At 48.0% G+C, this 25,538-nt stretch overlaps 1 protein-coding gene across 1 annotated transcript in view; it reads right to left on the reverse strand.

Moving 5' to 3' along the window:
- Positions 1-3,455: 3,455 nt before the first annotated feature.
- Positions 3,456-25,538, reverse strand: part of zgc:153184 (uncharacterized protein LOC751652 homolog) — a 73,044-nt gene continuing 50,961 nt past the window's right edge. The window contains exons 5-6 of the mRNA XM_055880768.1: positions 15,883-16,104; positions 3,456-4,395 (exon numbers count right to left, since the gene is read on the reverse strand). Of these exons, the coding sequence (XP_055736743.1) occupies positions 3,913-4,395; positions 15,883-16,104 (705 nt within the window). The 3' untranslated portion in view covers positions 3,456-3,912. The remainder of the gene's footprint in view (positions 4,396-15,882; positions 16,105-25,538) is intronic.

Consider the following 25,538-nt stretch of genomic DNA (forward strand, 5'->3'; position numbering starts at 1 on the left):
CCACTGAGTCCCACAGTAGTGGTTTTGAAGCCCTCCTCATCACCACCAACTATAATTTACCTGCCACGTTAGTTATCCACTGAGTCCCACAGTAGTGGCTTTAAAGCCATCCTCATCACTCTTCCAACTATAATTTACCTGCCACGTTAGTTATCCACTGAGTCCCACAGTAGTGGTTTTGAAGCCCTCCTCATCACCACCAACTATAATTTACCTGCCACGTTAGTTATCCACTGAGTCCCACAGTAGTGGTTTTGAAGCCATCCTCATCACTCTTCCAACTATAATTTACCTGCCACGTTAGTTATCCACTGAGTCCCACAGTAGTGGTTTTGAAGCCCTCCTCATCACTCTTCCAACTATAATTTACCTGCCACGTTAGTTATCCACTGAGTCCCACAGTAGTGGTTTTGAAGCCCTCCTCATCACCACCAAATCTGGAAGTACAATAATAAACATCAGGCTCTTATTTTCAATGTTTTATTGTTATGCTGTGGATTAGAACCATAGATTCAGACTATACAATACAAACCATATATCTGTCGCTCTCCTGTGTCAAATAGACACTAGCATTGTCATTTTACAGTGAGAAAAGCAAAAGTCTAAACTTGAATCTACACAACGATTGATAAAAAGAATCAGCAAGAAAAAAAAAAAAAAAAACACCTTGAGAAATTACAAAAAAAAGGGGGCAAAAAGTTACAAATATAATTTGGTGACTGAGGGTGGATGAAAGGACGTGCACGTTTGGAAGCTATTTTCATTTAGCTTGTAAGATGGATTGTGTGGTTGGCTGTTAGCTCCTTATACCATTGTATTTATAGGCCGCGTACCAAATGGCACCCTAATTCCCTATATAGTGCACTACTTTTAACCAGAGACTTATGGGTCCTGGTCTAAAAGTAGTGAGCTATGTAGGGAATAGGGTGCCATTTGCGACGCCACCATAGTATTCAGCACCTCCACTATCCTCTGTCCCTCTGGACACTATCATTGCGGTGATGTTATGAACAGGGGAACGAAGTGTTTCACAGGTTTCTTAACCGCTTCCAGATCTTTCATTTGTTTTTTTACATTCCATTCATCAGAACAGAAAAAGAGTACAGCCATTAAGACTAGCTAAGACCAGAGGCCATTTTACTTTCTTACTTTCTTTCTTTCTTACTTTTCTTATAAATTAAAATTTTTCTTTCAACAAGTGTGTTGCGTATTGCCTTGCGGCTGGTGTGTATGATCATTGCCACGTAAAGACAACAGCTGCTTCTATGGAAAACCAGGAAAGGCTCTAATGTCATGTAAAAGGTTAACAACAAAAAAAAGTATGACATTTTAACATGGCATGAACACAATTATCTGATCGTCAAACAAATCACTTTTAAAAAGTAGGCTACCTGCAGGCTGCGCACACGGAAAGAGTTATCGTGTATTCATGGATGCCAAATGAAGCCATGCTTCCCCAAAAAAGGTGAACAATTAAAAAAAATAATATTTAAAACATGAAAATGTTTCATAATTGACCTTTGAAAAATGTCCTACTCTTTTTGCTCAGACAGCAGCATCAGATAGATAGGCTACACGTACTGTTTTACTCTCTCCATTGAGATTGATGTCTCTCGCTGTCGGCGAGAGTCTCAGTCAAATTATCAATATTATCAACAATTCACACCCTGCTCCAGTGTCCTAGAGCTCCAGTGACCAGGAGCGGTGAGAGGTGACCAGGAGAGACGTGACCAGGAGAGGTGAGAGGTGACCAGGAGAGATGAGAGGTAACCAGGAGAGGTGAGACGTGACCAGGAGAGGTGAGACGTGACCAGGAGAGGTGAGAGGTGACCAGGAGAGGTGAGAGGTGACCAGGAGAGGTGAGAGGTGACCAGGAGAGGTGAGAGGTGACCAGGAGACGTGAGAGGTGACCAGGAGAGGTGAGAGGTGACCAGGTGAGAGGTGACCAGGTGAGAGGTGACCAGGAGAGACGTGACCAGGAGAGATGAGAGGTGACCAGGAGAGATGAGAGGTGACCAGGAGAGGTGAGAGGTGACCAGGAGAGATGAGAGGTGACCAGGAGAGGTGAGAGGTGACCAGGAGAGGTGAGAGGTAACCAGGAGAGATGAGGTGACCAGGAGAGATGAGAGGTGACCAGGAGAGGTGAGAGGTAACCAGGAGAGATGAGGTGACCAGGAGAGATGAGAGGTGACCAGGAGAGATGAGAGGTGACCAGGAGAGGTGACCAGGAGAGGTGAGAGGTGACCAGGAGAGATGAGAGGTGACCAGGAGAGATGAGAGGTGACCAGGAGAGGTGAGAGGTGACCAGGAGAGGTGAGAGGTAACCAGGAGAGATGAGGTGACCAGGAGAGGTGAGAGGTGACCAGGAGAGGTGAGAGGTGACCAGGAGAGATGAGAGGTGACCAGGAGAGGTGAGAGGTAACCAGGAGAGATGAGGTGACCAGGAGAGATGAGAGGTGACCAGGAGAGATGAGAGGTGACCAGGAGAGATGAGAGGTGACCAGGAGAGATGAGAGGTGACCAGGAGAGGTGAGAGGTGACCAGGAGAGGTGAGAGGTGACCAGGAGAGATGAGAGGTGACCAGGAGAGATGAGAGGTGACCAGGAGAGGTGAGGTGACCAGGAGAGGTGAGAGGTAACCAGGAGAGATGAGGTGACCAGGAGAGGTGAGAGGTGACCAGGAGAGGTGAGAGGTAACCAGGAGAGATGAGGTGACCAGGAGAGGTGAGAGGTAACCAGGAGAGATGAGGTGACCAGGAGAGGTGAGAGGTGACCAGGAGAGGTGAGACGTGACCAGGTGAGACGTGACCAGGTGAGACGTGAACAGGAGAGATGAGAGGTGACCAGGAGAGATGAGAGGTGACCAGGAGAGGTGAGAGGTGACCAGGAGAGATGAGAGGTGACCAGGAGAGATGAGAGGTGACCAGGAGAGGTGAGAGGTAACCAGGAGAGATGAGGTGACCAGGAGAGATGAGAGGTGACCAGGAGAGATGAGAGGTGACCAGGAGAGATGAGAGGTGACCAGGAGAGATGAGAGGTGACCAGGAGAGGTGAGAGGTGACCAGGAGAGGTGAGAGGTGACCAGGAGAGATGAGAGGTGACCAGGAGAGATGAGAGGTGACCAGGAGAGGTGAGGTGACCAGGAGAGGTGAGAGGTAACCAGGAGAGATGAGGTGACCAGGAGAGGTGAGAGGTGACCAGGAGAGGTGAGAGGTAACCAGGAGAGATGAGGTGACCAGGAGAGGTGAGAGGTAACCAGGAGAGATGAGGTGACCAGGAGAGGTGAGAGGTGACCAGGAGAGGTGAGACGTGACCAGGTGAGACGTGACCAGGTGAGACGTGAACAGGAGAGATGAGAGGTGACCAGGAGAGATGAGAGGTGACCAGGAGAGATGAGAGGTGACCAGGAGAGATGAGAGGTGACCAGGAGAGATGAGAGATGACCAGGAGAGATGAGAGATGACCAGGTGAGAGGTGACCAGGAGACGTGACCAGGAGAGGTGAGACACCTGGGCCAAATACTATAAAGATAACTATTACTTCAAACTGCTGCAGAAACAATTAAGTATCACCCCCAACAGTATCTGATAGTACACAAAGCGATGCAGAGGATTGTCTATACATTGCTAACAGACACATTAAAATGTGACAGGTGGTGCAAAGGAAAGATTTAGTTCTGGGAACCAAGAGGATGCAGAATGTCCAAAGAGTGTTCTTAGAAAACAGTTTCACAATTAGTTTCATAATTAATGAGGGTGCATCCCAAATGACGACCCCACTTCCTTATATAGCGCATTACTTTTAAACAGGGCTCTGGTCAAAAGTAGTGCACTATAAAGCAGTAGGGTGCCAACGTGGGACTCATCCAATGACTGATTGTATGATTTCTTCAACAGTGATTTGTAAACATTGTTCAGAGGTTTTCTTCCGTCTCCTGAGGCTGTGCTGGATCCTTCTGTTCTTCTGTTTGGTTGTTGTCTCCTATTGTTCCATAAGAGCTACCTTCCTCCTTATCTATGGCCTCCAGAGAATCTGAAGCCTGGGGCTCACCTAGCGCCTGTTCCCCAGCTTCCTCCTTCCCATCCTGGGTGGCTGGGGCTGCCTCTCCTGTCTCCTCCTCCAGCACTTTGTCCTCTTTGGCCTGTTCACTGTCCCTGTCATTGTCTCCAGTCTCTGTCAGAGTGTCTGGGTGAGACGGGCGGCTTCCCTGTGTCTCCTCGCCCCCCTCCGTCTGCTCAAACACCTGGTCCACCTGGTCCTCGGCCCCGTTCACCTGCGGGACGTCTGGGTTACCTTGGAACACACCCCCTCCCTCAGAGACTACGCCCTCCTCGACACATGACTGCCGGTGCTGCCGTGTGGGTGGACGCCTCTTGAAGGACAGCCGAACTCGACTCTACGGGAGAGAGAGAGAGAGAGAGAGAAAAACAGGAAAGACTGAGTGTTGTGCAACACACAATAACTGATGAATAAAGTCAGGCTTTAGTAAGACTTGATGATCTTGAGCTCGGTTACTATCTCTGTTTTTCTATGATTCTGGCCTTCTGTACTTTAATACAACCATTATTTATGATAGTGTGTTTTTGTTCTATTAAGAACAAACTGAACACAATATGCATTTAAATGTGTTTAATTATGGATTCTGTTGCAAATTAGTTGTCAGAATCTAAAAAGACAAATAGAATAGTAGTAGTAGGGCACTAGATAAGAGTGACAGACCCTATAGGAGTAGGGCACGAGAGAACTCGGTTTATTGTTTTTGTAAAGTTATCACAGTGTTTCCTTGCAAAGTTTGATTCATATACTTTTGGATCCCGTAACTCGGTTAGCCTCAGTTTCTGTGAACGCTACTATCTGTCCCGGGATCCTGCCAGACCAAAAATCCAGACCAAAAAGCCAGATCAGATCACAAAGCCAAACCAAAAAGCCAGACCAAAAATCCAGATCATAAAGCCAGAACAGATCACAAAGCCAGACCAAAAAGCCAGACCAAAAAGCCAGACCAAAAAGCCAGACCAAAAAGCCAGACCAAAAAGCCAGACCAAAAAGCCAGACCAAAAAGCCAGATCATAAAGCCAGACCAAAAAGCCAGAACAGATCACAAAGCCAGACCAAAAAGCCAGAACAGATCACAAAGCCAGACCAAAAAGCCAGAACAGATCACAAAGCCAGACCATAAAGCCTGAACAAAAAGCCAGAACAAAAAGCCAGAACAAAAAGCCAGAACAGATCACAAAGCCAGACCAAAAAGCCAGAACAGATCACAAAGCCAGACCATAAAGCCAGAACAAAAAGCCAGACCATAAAGCCAGACCAAAACGCCAGACCAAAACGCCAGAACAAAAAGCCAGACCATAAAGCCAGACCAAAAAGCCAGACCAAAAAGCCAGACCAAAAAGCCAGACCATAAAGCCAGACCAAAAAGCCAGACCAAAAAGCCAGACCAAAAAGCCAGACCAAAAAGCCAGACCAAAAAGCTAGACCATAAAGCCAGACCAAAAAGCCAGACCAAAAAGCCAGACCAAAAAAGCAGGGGCGCAACTTTCACTGGGGACGGGGGTGACATGACATGTCCTTCCCCCACATTCTGAATTTGCCTTTTTGTCCTCCCCAGTTTTATCATTTTGAATGTGATATAAAATGAGGGAACGGTGAGCTTAAGGATCATGCACACGCCTCCGAGCGGTCGGGTAGGCTGTTTAGAGTGTTAATCCGCCCCAAAAATAATAAAACAATAATAATAATATTAACAAATGATGTCCCTCCAACTTCTAAAACCAAGGTTGTGCCCCTGCCAAAAACCCTGAAGTTGTCGTATTTAGCTTCTATCCTAGCTGGTAGCTATCAGTATTAAGCTAGCAGGGTTTTCTACAAACAGCTTGAACACAGCCCACGACGTGATTAGCCCTTGTGGCTGGGAACGTGGAGGTGTCCCACGCTAATTGTGGCTGTATTCCCTGCTGCTTTTTCCCTGCAACCTGACCTGCTTGGAACTGCGTTGTATATCTACCAACGTTAGCCGATGCTGCTACCAACGTTAGCCGATGCTGCTACCAATGTTAGCCGATGCTGCTACTAACGTTAGCCGATGCTGCTACTAACAGTACGCGCAAAGACACTGCTTTCGTGCTCACTGCTGTGAAAGGATTTAAAGAAGGACACATATTTCTGCTTCCCCGATTTTGCAATTTGTGTGAGCTCTTTTTGTTCACGTAGTTGAGAATTCCATGTAAGAAGAGATACATGGAAGCCCAGCTAGCCTAGCTAGCCTCGCTGACCCGGCAGTCTCAAATGGAGGTAGCTATTGAGTGTTTTCAATGCTGCGGGAGCTGTGTTTATTTTCAATCATTCTGGGACAATGTGGACCGCCTGGACTTTCAATGTAGCAACTGTTTGCTTGCAAAGGACTACAGGGGCGAAGTGGCTACTCTTAGCAAACAAGTAGCAAACTTACACAAGCTACTTGGGAACCCACGCCCAGCTACTTTTTCTTTCTCTTTTACCACGGTAGCCGGACGCCGCTCTGGTCTGGTGGAAGTGTCGCCTCCGTGTCGGTTCTCCACAGCCGACTGGCCGGTATTCTGCAGGGATCCCTCCCTGAAGGGGTCTCCCACTTCCCTGGAGAACGGAGCTGGGTAGAATGGATACTCCTCGATAACATGGAGGATGTTCCTATTCTCGATCCTACCAACCAACCATAGTGATATATCACTCTCTGTGGAAAATCGAAAACAGCATCCTCTGGCAACGGAGGCCTCTGGCAACGGGAGATGTTAAGTCCGGACCGGACCAGAAACAGCTTCACCACCCTGGATCAAGAGGTTCCGGCACCTTCTTCCCTGGGAGCTTCCAATTGTTAAGTCTGGACCGGACCAGAAACAGCTTCACCACCCTGGTTCAAGAGGTTCCGGCACCTTCTTCCCTGCGAGCTTCCAATTCGAGATTGGATGCGGATCTACCTGCGCCTTCGTCCTCTGTTATGTCGCCCTCTCCGGTGGCTTCTACCTCAGGTTCAGATCCTCAGAGCCCTCCACCCTCATCAGACTGTGAGGCTGTCTAAGACTCCGGCCCATTCATCATCCACGATGGATACTACAGCTATTTTCGGTCCTGGAGGGGTTTGCGAAACCTCCAGATCTCCTCAGCCATTGGAACACTAGCTGTTGTCATCGGTAGTTGTATTGTAAGAAACATCATGGTTCCCGGGGGGAAAACCCTGTGCTACCCTGGAGCACGAGTACAGGACATTACAAGGCTGCTTCCGACCGCTCTACTACAGATTCTGGGAACTGACGCTGTCGTAGTCCATGTGGTGACAAACAACATCAGGAGGGTTGGCTCGGAACTTCTGAAAATTGTTTTTAAAGAACTGATTCTAGCACTGAAAGATTCCAAAAAGCGGCCAACTATTTCAGGTCTGGCACCATCATTGGGCCGCGGGTGTGAAAGATTCAGCAGGCTACTGGCATTACAAACCTAGCTAAAAGTTTGGATACACCTACTCATTCAAATGTTTTTCTTTATTTTAACTATTTTCTACATTGTAGAATAATAGTGAAGACATCAAAACTATGAAATAACACATATGGAATCATGTAGTAACCAAAAAAGTGTTAAACAAATCTAAATATATTTTATATTTGAGATTCTTCAAAGTAGCCAGCCTTGATGACAGCTTTGCACACTCTTGGCATTCTCTCAACCAGCTTCATGAGGTAGTCACCTGGAATGCATTTCAATTACCAGGTGTGCTTTGATAAAAGTTAATTTATGGAATTTATTTTTCTAATGTGTTTGAGCCAATCAGTTGTGTTGTGACAAGACAGGGGTGGTATACAGGAGACAGCCCTATTTGGTAAAAGAACAATTCCATATCACGGCAAGAACAGCTCAAATAAGAAAAGAGAAACGACAGCCCATCATTACTTTAAGACTTGAAGGTCAGTCAGGAAAATTTCAAGAACTTTGACATTTTCTTCAAGTGCAGTCGCAAAAACCATCAAGCCCTATGATGAAACTGGCTCTTGTGAGGACCGCCACAGGAAAGGAAGACCCAGAGTTACCTCCGCTGCAGAGGTTAAGTTCATTAGAGTTACCAGCATCAGAAATTGCAGCCCAAATAAATGCTTCTCAGAGTTCAAGTAACAGACACATCTCAACATCAACTGTTCAGAGGAGACTGCGTGAATCAGGCCTTCATGGTCGGATTGCTGCAAAGAAACCACTACTAAAGGACACCAATAAGTAGAAGAGACTTGCTTGGGCCAAGAAACACGAGCAATGGACATTAGACTGGTGGAAATATGTCCTTTGGTCTGATGAGTCCAGATTTTGGGTTCCAACCACCGTGTCTTTGTGAGACGCAGAGTAGCTGAACGGACGATCTCCGCATGTGTGGTTCCCACTGTGAAGCATGGAGGAGGAGGTGAGATGGTGTGGGGGTGCTTTGCTGGTGACACTGTATGTGATTTATTTAGAATTCAAGGCAAACTTAACCAGCATGGCTACCATAGCATTCTGCAGCAATACGCACTCCCATCTGGTTTGCGCTTAGTGGGACTATCATTTGTTTTTCAACAGGACAATGACCATACACACCTCCAGGCTGTGTAAGGGCTATTTGACCAAGAAGGAGAGTGATGGAGTGCTGCTTCAGATGACCTGGCCTCAACACAGTTGGGATGAGTTGGCCTGCTGAGTGAAGGAAAAGCAGCCAACAAGTGCTCAGCATATGTGGGAACTCCTGCAAGACTGTTGGAAAAGCATTCCAGGTGAAGCTGGTTGAGAGAATGCCAAGAGTTTGCTAAGCTGTCGAGGCAAAGGGTGGCTACTTTAAAAAATCTAAAATATATTTTGATTTTTTTAACACTTTTTTGGTTACTACATGGTTCTATATGTGTTATTTCATAGTTGTGATGTCTTCGCTATTATTGTACAATGTAGAAAATAGTAAAAAAAAATAAGAAAAACCCTTGAATGAGTAGGTGTGGCCAAACTTTTGACTTGTAACATTTTGGAAGCCACAATCTACCTGCAATATTAAAGCTGATCTACCCCTTACATTTAAAAAAAATAAAGGAATGATGGAGGAGGGAGAAGGAATGGAGGAGGAGGGGGAGGAGGAGGGTGAAGGAATGGAGGAGGAGGAGGGAGGGAGACGGAATGGAGGAGGAGGAGGGAGGGAGACGGAATGGAGGAGGAGGAGGGAGGGAGACGGAATGGAGGAGGAGGGAGGGAGACGGAATGGAGGAGGAGGAGGGAGGGAGACGGAATGGAGGAGGAGGGAGGGAGAAGGAATGGAGGATGAGGAGGGAGGGAGAAGGAATGGAGGAGGAGGGGGAGGGAGGGAGACGGAATGGAGAAGGAGAGAGGGAGACGGAATGGAGAAGGAGAGAGGGAGACGGAATGGAGAAGGAGAGAGGGAGACGGAATGGAGGAGGAGGAGGGAGGGAGACGGAATGGAGGAGGAGGAGGGAGGGAGACGGAATGGAGGAGGAGGAGGGTGAAGGAATGGAGGAGGAAGAGGAGGGAGGGTGAAGGAATGGAGGAGGAAGAGGAGGGAGGGTGAAGGAATGGAGGAGGAGGGAGGAGGGAGGGAGACGGAATGGAGGAGGGAGGAGGGAGGGAGACGGAATTGAGGAGGGAGCAGGGAGGGAGACCGAATGGAGGAGGGAGGAGGGAGGGAGACGGAATGGAGGAGGGAGGAGGGAGGGAGACAGAATGGAGGAGGAGGAGGAGGAGGGAGAAGGAATGGAGGAGGAGGAGGAGGGAGAAGGAATGGAGGAGGAGGGGGGGAGGGGGGAGAAGGAATGGAGGAGGAGGAGGAGGAGGGAGGGAGGGAGACGGAATGGAGGAGGAGGAGATGGAATGGAGGGGGAGGAGGAGATGGAATGGAGGGGGAGGGGGAGAAGGAATGGAGGAGGAGGGGGAGAAGGAATGGAGGAGGGAGGAGGGAGGGAGACAGAATGAAGGAGGAGGAGGGAGACAGAATGGAGGAGGAGGAGGAGGAGGAGGGAGAAGGAATGGAGGAGGAGGAGGAGGGAGAAGGAATGGAGGAGGAGGAGGAGGAGGAGGAGGAGGAGGGGGGAGAAGGAATGGAGGAGGAGGAGGAGGAGGAGGGAGGGAGATGGAATGGAGGAGGAGGGAGAGAAGGAATGGAGGAGGAGGGAGACGGAATGGAGGAGGAGGGAGACGGAATGGAGGAGGAGGAGGAAGAATGGGGGAGGAGGGAGAGAAGGAATGGGGGAGGAGGAGGGAGAGAAGGAATGGAGGAGGAGGGAGAGAAGGAATGGAGGAGGAGGGAGAGAAGGAATGGAGGAGGAGGGAGACGGAATGGAGGAGGAGGGAGACGGAATGGAGGAGGAGGGAGACGGAATGGAGGAGGAGGGGGAGAAGGAATGGAGGAGGAGGGAGGGAGGGAGGAGTGGAGGATGAGGGAGGGAGTGAGGAGTAGGCTAAGTGGATTACACCTCCAATCCCCCTGGTCTCTGCGCTGAGCCACTGCAGGAGGCATGTTCCTGGGCTTACAGAGCATAGAAATAGAATCTATAGAAGTGGCTTAGAATGTCTAACCCTGGTAATTTGACTTGATTAGGGAGGCCCGTTCTCTAGATTATATTTCTATGTTACAGAGGGCCTATTTTAGGACGGCAGGACACCAGGACACACAGCTAGGGACACGTGTCACCATGGGGGAGAGGGAATAAGTGACCTGGAGTGATGTCACAGCTCACGTACAGGAGATGGCGTGAGCGACCAAGACCACAAGGCTTCCACTGACTGACGTAGGACCAACAAATCAAATCAAAGTTTATTTGTCACGTGCACTGAATAACACAGGTGTAGACCTTACAGTTAAATGTTATTTACAGGCTCTAACCAATAGTGCAAAAACTATATTAGGTGAACAATAGGTAAGTAAAGAAATAAAACAACAGTAAAAAGACAGGCTATATACAGTAGAGAGGCTATATACAGTAACGAGGCTATAAAAGTAGCGAGGCTACATACAGACACCGGTTAGTCAGGCTGATTGAGGTAGTATGTACATGTAGATATGGTTAAAGTGACTATGCATATATGATGAACAGAGAGTAGCAGTAGCGTAAAGGAGGGGTTGGCGGGTGGTGGGGCGGGACAATGCAGATAGGGTAGCCAGACTATTTGTTACGTCACAGGCAGTATACCCAGGACAGAAAGGGTGTTCAAGTTAACATGATGTTCAATACAGATAAAATATAAATTTACTGCTGTAGGATACTATACAATCTACTGCTGTAGGATACTATACAATATCAATCTACTGCTGTAGGATCCAATACAATATCAATCTACTGCTGTAGGATACTATACAATATCAATCTACTGCTGTAGGATCCAATACAATATCAATCTACTGCTGTAGGATACTATACAATATCAATCTACTGCTGTAGGATACTATACAATATCAATCTACTGCTGTAGGATACTATACAATATCAATCTACTGCTGTAGGATCCAATACAATATCAATCTACTGCTGTAGGATACTATACAATATCAATCTACTGCTGTAGGATCCTATACAATATCAATCTACTGCTGTAGGATACTATACAATATCAATCTACTGCTGTAGGATACTATACAATATCAATCTACTGCTGTAGGATACTATACAATATCAATCTACTGCTGTAGGATACTATACAATATCAATCTACTGCTGTAGGATACTATACAATATCAATCTACTGCTGTAGGATACTATACAATATCAATCTACTGCTGTAGGATCCAATACAATACCAATCTACTGCTGTAGGATACTATACAGCTACAATATCAATCTACTGCTGTAGGATACTATACAATATCAATCTACTGCTGTAGGATCCAATACAATACCAATCTACTGCTGTAGGATACTATACAATCTACTGCTGTAGGATCCAATACAATATCAATCTACTGCTGTAGGATACTATACAATATCAATCTACTGCTGTAGGATACTATACAATATCGATTTACTGCTGTAGGATACTATACAATATCAATCTACTACTGTAGGATACTATACAATATCAATCTACTGCTGAAGGATCCTATACAATATCAATCTACTGCTGTAGGATCCTATACAGCTACAATATCAATCTACTGCTGTAGGATACTATACAATATCAATCTACTGCTGTAGGATCCAATACAATATCAATCTACTGCTGTAGGATACAATATAATATCAATCTACTGCTGTAGGATCCTATACAATATCAATCTACTGCTGTAGGATACTATACAATATCAATCTACTGCTGTAGGATACTATACAATATCAATCTACTGCTGTAGGATACTATACAATATCAATCTACTGCTGTAGGATACTATACAGCTACAATATCAATCTACTGCTGTAGGATACTATACAATATCAATCTACTGCTGTAGGATACTATACAATATCAATCTACTGCTGTAGGATACTATACAATATCAATCTACTGCCGTAGGATACAATACAGCTACAATATCAAATATAAAACCTACCCTGATGGTATACCGCACAGTACACCTAGCAACAAAGATCCTATAAATGTAATTCTATGCACCTAGCAACAAAGATCCTATAAATGTAATTCTATGTATCTAGCAACAAAGATCCTCTACATGTAATTCTATGCACCTAGCAACAAAGATCCTATACATGTAATTCTATGCACCTAGCAACAAAGATCCTATAAATGTCATTCTATGTACCTAGCCACTAAGATCCTATAAATGTCATTCTATGCACCTAGCCACTAAGATCCTATAAATGTCATTCTATGTACCTAGCCACAAATATCCTATAAATGTCATTCTATGCACCTAGCCACAAATATCCTATAAATTTCATTCTTTTCACATAGCAACAAAGATCCTATAAATTTAATTCTATGTACCTAGTCACAAAGATCCTATAAATGTCATTCTATGTTCCCCAGCCACAAAGATCCTATAAATGTCATTCTATGTACCTAGCAACAAAGATCCTATAAATGTCATTCCATGTACCAAGCAACAAAGATCCTATAAATGTAATGCTATGCACCTAGCCACAAAGACCTGCTGTTGCCATGACATAGACTGACCAGGTGAATCCAGGTGAAAGCTATGATCCCTTATTGATGCCACTTGTTAAATCCACTTCAATCAGTATAGATGAAGGGGAGGAGACAGGTTAACTTCTTGAGAATACAGGGGGTGCTGTTTTCGCATTAGCATAATTTCCTCTACAGATTAAACTGCCTCTTATTCAATTATTGCTCTTACTATATGCATATAATTAATACCATTGGATAGAAAACAATCTATAGTTTCTAAAACCGTTTCAATTTTGTCTCTGAGTGAAACAGAAGTCATTTGACAGCACTTTCCCTGATCAAGAAGAAGAATGCAAGATGTGTATGCTCGCTTCAACGCTCTGCCTATATATGGTCACGCCATCTATGACCCGAAACACACTTCATTCGTCTTCCTCTGGGTGTCAAGAGGACGTCAGAGGAGAGATTTTTTGTTTATCTTGTACTGACGTGAAATAAGACCTATTTCTTTGGCGTGACCGACAACTTCCGGTTCTCTGAATCGCGCGATTTGGAGGTGCGATTGTCTACTGTTTTGCTGCCGTTACGGATGAAAACTATCTCCGTCTCGAAGTTTGTTTGATACATGTGACCATATCATCTTAATGTATGTTTTTTCAATATAGTTTAATCAGATTATTTGAATTTTTTCGGGAGTTTTGCCGTGTTCCGTTCTGTGACTTTTTTTTACTTTGGCCAGTCGACCAGTACATATGCTAAATGAAGAGGGAAAGTTGCCATTATGAATGGATTGAACGACTCATCAGGACTAAGGACACCTTGATCAACATTCTGATGAAAGATCAGCAATAGTAAGACCCAATTTACGATGTTATTTCATATATCTGTCGTGCATGTGAACTGGTCGTGGGCGCCCAGCTGGTTCTGGCTGGCGTGGCTATGCTAATTTAGCGCTACATTTTGTTTTCGCTATAAAACATTTAATAAATCTGAAATATTGTTTGGATTCACCAGATGTTGGGCTTTCAATATCTGTACGCTGTGTATTTTTTCTGAAATGTTTAAAGATAAGTAATTAGTTATATGACGTTGGCACTATTTCAGATTGCAGCTGCAATGTAGAACTGTGATTTATACCTGAAAAATGCACATTTTTCAAAAAAAAACTATCCTATACCATAAATATGTTATCAGACTGTCATCTGATTAGGTTGTTTCTTGGTTAGTGGCTATCAATATCTTAGTTTAGCCGAATTGGTGATAGCACCTGATGGAGTAAGAAACTGATGGAGTTAGAAAAGTGGTGTCTTTTGCTAACGTGGTTAGCTAATAGATTTACATATTTTGTCTTCCCTGTAAAACATTTAAAAAATCTGAAATGGTGGCTTTATTCACAGGATCTGTATCTTTCATTAGGTGTCTTGGACTTGTGATTTAATGATATTTAGATGCTACTATTTAATTGTGACGCTATGCTAGCGATGCTAATCAGTGTGGGGGGGGGGGGGGGGGGGGGGGGGGGTGGGGGGTGCTCCCGGACCCGGGGTAGGTGCTCGTTAGAGGTTAAAGAAGGGTAAATGGGAAAGGCAAAATATTTAAGTGTCTTTGAACGGGGGTATGGTAGTAGGTGCCACGCGCACCAGTTTGTGTCAAGAACTGCAACGCTCCTGGGTTTTTCACACTCAACCGTTTCCCGTGTGTATCAAGCTTGTATCTTGACACAAGTGTGAGAAGCATTGGAGTCAACATGGGCCAGCATCCCCGTGGAATGCTATCGACACCTTGTAGAGTCCCTACCCCGACTAATTGAGGCTGTTCTGAGGGAAAAGGAGGGAGGGGGGGGGGTTGCTTAATGGGAAGGTGTTCTGAGGGAAAAGGAGGGGGGGGGGGTTGCTTAATGGGAAGGTGTTCTGAGGGAAAAGGAGGGGGGGGGGTTGTTTAATGGGAAGGTGTTCTGAGGGAAAAGGGGGGGGGGGGTTGCTTAATGGGAAGGTGTTCTGAGGGAAAAGGAGGGGGGGGAGGGGGGTTGCTTAATGGGAAGGTGTTCTGAGGGAAAAGGAGAGGGGGGGTTGCTTAATGGGAAGGTGTTCTGAGGGAAAAGGAGGGGGGGGGGCGGGTTGCTTAATGGGAAGGTGTTCTGAGGGAAAAGGAGGGGGGGGGGGTTGCTTAATGGGAAGGTGTTCTGAGGGAAAAGGAGGGGGGGGGGGTTGCTTAATGGGAAGGTGTTCTGAGGGAAAAGGAGGGGGGGGGTTGCTTAATGGGAAGGTGTTCTGAGGGAAAAGGAGGGGGGGGGGGGGTTGCTTAATGGGAAGGTTTTCTGAGGGAAAAGGAGGGGGGGGAGGGGGGTTGCTTAATGGGAAGGTGTTCTGAGGGAAAAGGAGGGGGGGTTGCTTAATGGGAAGGTGTTCTGAGGGAAAAGGAGAGGGGGGTTGCTTAATGGGAAGGTGTTCTGAGGGAAAAGGAGGGGGGGGGGGTTGCTTAATGGGAAGGTGTTCTGAGGGAAAAGGAGGGGGGGAGGGGGGTTGCTTAATGGGAAGGTGTTCTGAGGGAAAAGGAGAGGGGGGTTGCTTAATGGGAAGGTGTTCTGAGGGAAAAGGAGAGGGGGGTTGCTTAATGGGAAGGTGTTCTGAGGGAAAAGGAGGGGGGGGGGGGGGTTGCTTAATGGGAAGGTGTTCTGAGGGAAAAGGAGAGGGGGGTTGCTTAATGGGAAGGTGTTCTGAGGGAAAAGGAGGGGGGGGGGGGTTGCTTAATGGGAAGGTGTTCTTAATGTTTTGTAGAATATACAAATGTTCATCACAAGAATCCCTACCTTGTTGAAGCTGGGTAATGGGGTCCCCTCCGCCGGGCTCTCGAAGCATACCGGCTCCTCCTCCTCGCTGGACAGCTGGGGCCTCAGGGTGGGGCTGAGTGGGCTGCAGGGGCTTGTGGGAAAGAAGCAATGCGTTGCAGGGGAGATGGGCGTCGGCGCCAGCTTCACCTCGGGACTCTTGGGCGAGGGTAGCAGAGAGGTGGGCGACAGGGTTAGGTTTGCCTGGGGAGCGCGAGAGAGAGAGAGCAAGAAAGAAAGAAAGAGGGGAGAGCGCGAGAGGGAGAGAGAGAGAGAGAGAGCGCGAGAGAGAGAGAGCGAGAGGGGAGAGAGAAGGAGGGGAGTGAAAGGGTATGGGAGGGGAGAATGAGAGAGAGAGAGAGAGATAGAGGGTGAGAGAGAGAGAGAGAGAAGTCAGTTCCTATTACCTTGCAGTCTCACCATAACAGGTTTCTAACTACCTGTCCAGGGGCTACAGATGAAATTAGCACCATTTGAGCAACAATGCAAAATATAGGCCAAGAGAGAGAAGCAGACAAGCTTGATTCTGGTAGGAAGTTTTAAACGAAGAATATGTACATTACACATGACACAGGCTTCCAGATCACATCCATGAAAGTCCACAGATCACATCCATGAAAGCCCACAGATCACATCCATGGAAGCCCACAGATCACATCCATGAAAGCCCACAGATCACATCCATGAAAGCCCACAGATCACATCCATGAAAGCCCACAGATCACATCCATGGAAGTCCACAGATCACATCCATGAAAGCCCACAGATCACATCCATGAAAGCCCACAGATCACATCCATGAAAGCCCACAGATCACATCCATGAAAGCCCACAGATCACATCCATGAAAGCCCACAGATCACATCCATGAAAGCCCACAGATCACATCTATGAAAGCCCACAGATCACATCTATGAAAGCCCACAGATCACATCTATGAAAGCCCACAGATCACATCTAGGAAAGCCCACAGATCACATCTATGAAAGCCCACAGATCACATCTATGAAAGCCCACAGATCACATCTAGGAAAGCCCACAGATCACATCCATGAAAGCCCACAGATCCCATCCATGAAAGCCCACAGATCACATCCATGAAAGTCCACAGATCACATCCATGAAAGCCCACAGATCACATCCATGAAAGCCCACAGATCACATCCATGAAAGCCCACAGATCACATCCATGAAAGCCCACAGATCACATCTATGAAAGCCCACAGATCACATCTATGAAAGCCCAAAGATCACATCCATGAAAGCCCACAGATCACATCCATGAAAGCCCACAGATCACATCCATGAAAGCCCACAGATCACATCTAGGAAAGCCCACAGATCACATCCATGAAAGCCCACAGATCACATCCATGGAAGTCCACAGATCACATCCATGAAAGCCCACAGACAACCGCTTCAGAGACACACATGACGACTTCACACAGGCGACAAAACAGAACAAACCAAAATCTGTAAATAGCTCAATGACCCCCCCCCCTCTATTCACATAGACACTGACCCCCCCCCCTCTATTCACATAGACACTGACCCACTCCTCCTATTCACATAGACACTGACCCACTCCTCCTATTCACATAGACACTGACCCACTCCTCCTATTCACATAGACACTGACCCACTCCTCCTATTCACACTGACCCATTCCTCCTATTCACATAGACACTGACCCACTCCTCCTATTCACAATGACCCCCCCTCCTATTCACATAGACACTGACCCACCCCTCCTATTCACATAGACACTGACCCACTCCTCCTATTCACATAGACACTGACCCACTCCTCCTATTCACATAGACACTGACCCACTCCTCCTATTCACATAGACACTGACCCACTCCTCCTATTCACACTGACCCACTCCTCCTATTCACATAGACACTGACCCACTCCTCCTATTCACAATGACCCCCCCCTCCTATTCACATAGACACTGACCCACCCCTCCTATTCACATAGACACTGACCCACTCCTCCTATTCACATAGACACTGACCCACTCCTCCTATTCACATAGACACTGACCCCCCCTCCTATTCACAAAGACACTGACCCACTCCTCCTATTCACATAGACACTGACCCACTCCTCCTATTCACATAGACACTGACCCACCCCTCCTATTCACATAGACACTGACCCACTCCTCCTATTCACATAGACACTGACCCACTCCTCCTATTCACAATGACCCCCCCCTCCTATTCACATAGACACTGACCCACCCCTCCTATTCACATAGACACTGACCCACTCCTCCTATTCACATAGACACTGACCCACTCCTCCTATTCACATAGACACTGACCCACTCCTCCTATTCACACTGACCCACTCCTCCTATTCACATAGACACTGACCCACCCCTCCTATTCACACTGACCCACTCCTCCTATTCACATAGACACTGACCCACTCCTCCTATTCACATAGACACTGACCCCCCCTCTATTCACATAGACACTGACCCCCCCTCTATTCACATAGACACTGACCCACTCCTCCTATTCACATAGACACTGACCCACCCCTCCTATTCACATAGACACTGACCCACTCCTCCTATTCACATAGACACTGACCCACTCCTCCTATTCACATAGACACTGACCCACTCCTCCTATTCACATAGACACTGACCCACTCCTCCTATTCACATAGACACTGACCCACTCCTCCTATTCACATAGACACTGACCCACTCCTCCTATTCACATAGACACTGACCCACTCCTCCTATTCACATAGACACTGACCCACTCCTCCTATTCACATAGACACTGACCCACCCCTCCTATTCACATAGACACTGACCCACCCCTCCTATTCACATAGACACTGACCCACTCCTCCTATTCACATAGACACTGACCCACTCCTCCTATTCACACTGACCCACTCCTCCTATTCACATAGACACTGACCCACTCCTCCTATTCACACTGACCCACTCCTCCTATTCACATAGACACTGACCCACTCCTCCTATTCACATAGACACTGACCCACTCCTCCTATTCACACTGACCCACTCCTCCTATTCACATAGACACTGACCAACTCCTCCTATTCACACTGACCCACTCCTCCTATTCACATAGACACTGACCCCCCCCCCCCCCCTCTATTCACGTAGACACTGACCCCCCCCTCTCTATTCACATAGACACTGACCCCCCCCTCTCTATTCACATAGACACTGACCCCCCCCCCCTCTCTATTCACATAGACACTGACCCACTCCTCCTATTCACATAGACACTGACCCACTCCTCCTATTCACATAGACACTGACCCACTCCTCCTATTCACATAGACACTGACCCACTCCTCCTATTCACATAGACACTGACCCACTCCTCCTATTCACATAGACACTGACCCACCCCTCTATTCACATAGACACTGACCCACTCCTCCTATTCACATAGACACTGACCCCCCCCCCCCCCCTCTATTCACATAGACACTGACCCACTCCTCCTATTCACATAGACACTGACCCACCCCTCCTATTCACATAGACACTAACCCACTCCTCCTATTCACATAGACACTGACCCACTCCTCCTATTCACATAGACACTGACCCACTCCTCCTATTCACATAGACACTGACCCACCCCTCCTATTCACATAGACACTGACCCACCCCCTCCTATTCACATAGACACTGACCCACTCCTCCTATTCACATAGACACTGACCCACTCCTCCTATTCACATAGACACTGACCCACTCCTCCTATTCACATAGACACTGGACCCACTCCTCCTATTCACATAGACACTGACCCACTCCTCCTATTCACATAGACACTGACCCACTCCTCCTATTCACATAGACACTGACCCACTCCTCCTATTCACATAGACACTGACCCCTCCTCCTATTCACATAGACACTGACCCCCCCTCCTATTCACATAGACACTGACCCCCCCCTCCTATTCACATAGACACTGACTCACTCCTCCTATTCACATAGACACTGACCCCCCCTCCTATTCACATAGACACTGACCCACCCCTCCTATTCACATAGACACTGACCCACTCCTCCTATTCACATAGACACTGACCCCCCCCCCCTCCTATTCACATAGACACTGACCCACCCCTCCTATTCACATAGACACTGACCCACTCCTCCTATTCACATAGACACTGACCCCCCCCCTCCTATTCACATAGACACTGACCCCCCCCCCCTCCTATTCACATAGGCACTGACCCCCCCCCCCTCCTATTCACATAGACACTGACCCCCTCCTCCTATTCACATAGACACTGACCCACCCCTCCTATTCACATAGACACTGACCCACCCCTCCTTTTCACATAGACACTGACCCACTCCTCCTATTCACATAGACACTGGACCCACTCCTCCTATTCACATAGACACTGACCCACTCCTCCTATTCACATAGACACTGACCCACTCCTCCTATTCACATAGACACTGACCCACTCCTCCTATTCACATAGACACTGACCCCCCCTCCTATTCACATAGACACTGACCCCCCCCTCCTATTCACATAGACACTGACCCACTCCTCCTATTCACATAGACACTGACCCCCCCTCCTATTCACATAGACACTGACCCACCCCTCCTATTCACATAGACACCGACCCACTCCTCCTATTCACATAGACACTGACCCACTCCTCCTATTCACATACACTGACCCACCCCTCCTATTCACATAGACACTGACCCCCCCCCCTCCTCCTATTCACATAGACACTGACCCACTCCTCCTATTCACATAGACACTGACCCCCCCCTCCTATTCACATAGACACTGACCCACTCCTCCTATTCACATAGACACTGACCCACTCCTCCTATTCACATAGACACTGACCCTCCCCTCCTATTCACATAGACACTGACCCCCCCCCCTCTATTCACATAGACACTGACCCACTCCTCCTATTCACATAGACACTGACCCCCCCCTCCTATTCACATAGACACTGACCCCCCCCCCCCCTCTATTCACATAGACACTGACCCCCCCCCCCCCCTCTATTCACATAGACACTGACCCACTCCTCCTATTCACATAGACACTGACCCACTCCTCCTATTCACATAGACACTGACCCCCCCCCCCTCTATTCACATACACTGACCCACTCCTCCTATTCACATAGACACTGACCCCCCCCCCCCTCTATTCACATAGACACTGACCCCCCCCCCCCCCCCCCTCTATTCACATAGACACTGACCCACTCCTCCTATTCACATAGACACTGACCCCCCCCCCCTCTATTCACATAGACACTGACCCACCATTCCTATTCACATAGACACTGACCCACTCCTCCTATTCACATAGACACTGCCCCCACTCCTATTCACATAGACACTGACCCACCACTCTATTCACATAGACACTGACCGACTCCTCTATTCACATAGACACTGACCCCCCCCCCCCTATTCAAATAGACACTGACCCACTCCTCCTATTCACATAGACACTGACCCACTCCTCCTATTCACATAGACACTGACCCACTCCTCCTATTCACATAGACACTGACCCCCCCCTCCTCCTATTCACATAGACACTGACCCCCCCCCTCCTCCTATTCACATAGACACTGACCCACCCCTCCTATTCACATAGACACTGACCCCCCCTCCTCCTATTCACATAGACACTGACCCACCCCTCCTATTCACATAGACACTGACCCCCCCCCCTCCTATTCACATAGACACTGACCCACCCCTCCTATTCACATAGACACTGACCCACTCCTCCTATTCACATAGACACTGACCCCCCCCTCTATTCACATAGACACTGACCCCCCCTCCTATTCACATAGACACTGACCCCCCCCCCCCCCCTCCTATTCACATAGACGCTGACCCACCCCTCCTATTCACATAGACACTGACCCACCCCTCCTATTCACATAGACACTGACCCACTCCTCCTATTCACATAGACACTGACCCACCCCTCCTATTCACATAGACACTGACCCCCCCCCCCTCCTATTCACATAGACACTGACCCCCCCCTCCTCCTATTCACATAGACACTGACCCCCCCTCCTCCTATTCACATAGACACTGACCCCTTCCCCACTCCTCCTATTCACATAGACACTGACCCACCCCTCCTATTCACATAGACACTGACCCACTCCTCCTATTCACATAGACACTGACCCACCCCTCCTATTCACATAGACACTGACCCCCCCCTCCTCCTATTCACATAGACACTGACCCCCCCCTCCTCCTATTCACATAGACACTGACCCCCCCCCCCACTCCTCCTATTCACATAGACACTGACCCACCCCTCCTATTCACATAGACACTGACCCACTCCTCCTATTCACATAGACACTGACCCCCCCTCCTATTCACATAGACACTGACCCCCCCCTCCTCCTATTCACATAGACACTGACCCCCCCTCCTATTCACATAGACACTGACCCCCCCCCACTCCTCCTATTCACATAGACACTGACCCACCCCTCCTATTCACATAGACACTGACCCACTCCTCCTATTCACATAGACACTGACCCACTCCTCCTATTCACATAGACACTGACCCACTCCTCCTGTTCACACTGACCCACTCCTCCTGTTCACACTGACCCACCCCTCCTATTCACATAGACACTGACCCACTCCTCCTATTCACATAGACACTGACCCCCCCCCCCTCCTATTCACATAGACACTGACCACCCCCTCCTATTCACATAGACACTGACCCACTCCTCCTATTCACATAGACACTGACCCACCCCTCCTATTCACATAGACACTGACCCCCCCCTCCTATTCACATAGACACTGACCCACTCCTCCTATTCACATAGACACTGACCCACCCCTCCTATTCACATAGACACTGACCCCCCCCTCCTATTCACATAGACACTGATCCACTCCTCCTATTCACATAGACACTGACCCACTCCTCCTATTCACATAGACACTGACCCACTCCTCCTGTTCACACTGACCCACCCCTCCTATTCACATAGACACTGACCCACTCCTCCTGTTCACATAGACACTGACCCACTCCTCCTGTTCACACTGACCCACACCTCCTATTCACATAGACACTGACCCACTCCTCCTATTCACACTGACCCACTCCTCCTATTCACATAGACACTGACCCACTCCTCCTATTCACATAGACACTGACCCACCCCTCCTATTCACATAGACACTGACCCACTCCTCCTATTCACATAGACACTGACCCACTCCTCCTATTCACATAGACACTGACCCACTCCTCCTATTCACACTGACCCACTCCTCCTATTCACATAGACACTGACCCACTCCTCCTATTCACATAGACACTGACCCACTCCTCCTATTCACATAGACACTGACCCACCCCTCCTATTCACATAGACACTGACCCACTCCTCCTATTCACATAGACACTGACCCACACCTCCTATTCACATAGACACTGACCCCCCCCTCCTATTCACATAGACACTGACCCACTCCTCCTATTCACATAGACACTGACCCTCCCTTCCTATTCACACTGACCCACTCCTCCTATTCACATAGACACTGACCCACTCCTCCTATTCACATAGACACTGACCCACTCCTCCTATTCACATAGACACTGACCCACTCCTCCTATTCACATAGACACTGGACCCCCCCCCCCCTCTCTATTCACATAGACACTGACCCACCCCTCCTATTCACATAGACACTGACCAACTCCTCCTATTCACATAGACACTGACCCACTCCTCCTATTCACAGACACTGACCCCCCCCCCCCCTCTCTATTCACATAGACACTGACCCACCCCTCCTATTCACATAGACACTGACCCACTCCTCCTATTCACATAGACACTGACCCACTCCTCCTATTCACATAGACACTGACCCACTCCTCCTATTCACACTGACCCACTCCTCCTATTCACATAGACACTGACCCACTCCTCCTATTCACATAGACACTGACCCACTCCTCCTATTCACATAGACACTGACCCACTCCTCCTATTCACATAGACACTGACCCACCCCTCCTATTCACATAGACACTGACCCACTCCTCCTATTCACATAGACACTGACCCACTCCTCCTATTCACATAGACACTGACCCACCCCTCCTATTCACATAGACACTGACCCCCCCCTCCTATTCACATAGACACTGACCCACTCCTCCTATTCACATAGACACTGACCCCCCCCCCTCCTATTCACACTGACCCACCCCTCCTATTCACATAGACACTGACCCACTCCTCCTATTCACATAGACACTGACCCACTCCTCCTATTCACATAGACACTGACCCACTCCTCCTGTTCACACTGACCCACCCCTCCTATTCACATAGACACTGACCCACTCCTCCTATTCACATAGACACTGACCCCCCCCCCCCTCCTATTCACATAGACACTGACCACCCCCTCCTATTCACATAGACACTGACCCACCCCTCCTATTCACATAGACACTGACCCCCCCCCTCCTATTCACATAGACACTGACCCACTCCTCCTATTCACATAGACACTGACCCACCCCTCCTATTCACATAGACACTGACCCCCCCCTCCTATTCACATAGACACTGATCCACTCCTCCTATTCACATAGACACTGACCCACTCCTCCTATTCACATAGACACTGACCCACTCCTCCTGTTCACACTGACCCACCCCTCCTATTCACATAGACACTGACCCACTCCTCCTGTTCACATAGACACTGACCCACTCCTCCTGTTCACACTGACCCACACCTCCTATTCACATAGACACTGACCCACTCCTCCTATTCACACTGACCCACTCCTCCTATTCACATAGACACTGACCCACTCCTCCTATTCACATAGACACTGACCCACCCCTCCTATTCACATAGACACTGACCCACTCCTCCTATTCACATAGACACTGACCCACTCCTCCTATTCACATAGACACTGACCCACTCCTCCTATTCACACTGACCCACTCCTCCTATTCACATAGACACTGACCCACTCCTCCTATTCACATAGACACTGACCCACTCCTCCTATTCACATAGACACTGACCCACCCCTCCTATTCACATAGACACTGACCCACTCCTCCTATTCACATAGACACTGACCCACTCCTCCTATTCACATAGACACTGACCCACCCCTCCTATTCACATAGACACTGACCCCCCCCTCCTATTCACATAGACACTGACCCACTCCTCCTATTCACATAGACACTGACCCTCCCTTCCTATTCACACTGACCCACTCCTCCTATTCACATAGACACTGACCCACTCCTCCTATTCACATAGACACTGACCCACTCCTCCTATTCACATAGACACTGACCCACTCCTCCTATTCACATAGACACTGGACCCCCCCCCCCCTCTCTATTCACATAGACACTGACCCACTCCTCCTATTCACATAGACACTGACCAACTCCTCCTATTCACATAGACACTGACCCACTCCTCCTATTCACAGACACTGACCCCTCCCCCCCCCCTCTATTCACATAGACACTGACCCCCCCCCCCCTCTATTCACATAGAC

Source organism: Salvelinus fontinalis, chromosome 24 (assembly GCF_029448725.1).
Source record: "Salvelinus fontinalis isolate EN_2023a chromosome 24, ASM2944872v1, whole genome shotgun sequence".
In the NCBI taxonomy this organism is placed as follows: Eukaryota; Metazoa; Chordata; class Actinopteri; order Salmoniformes; family Salmonidae; genus Salvelinus; species Salvelinus fontinalis.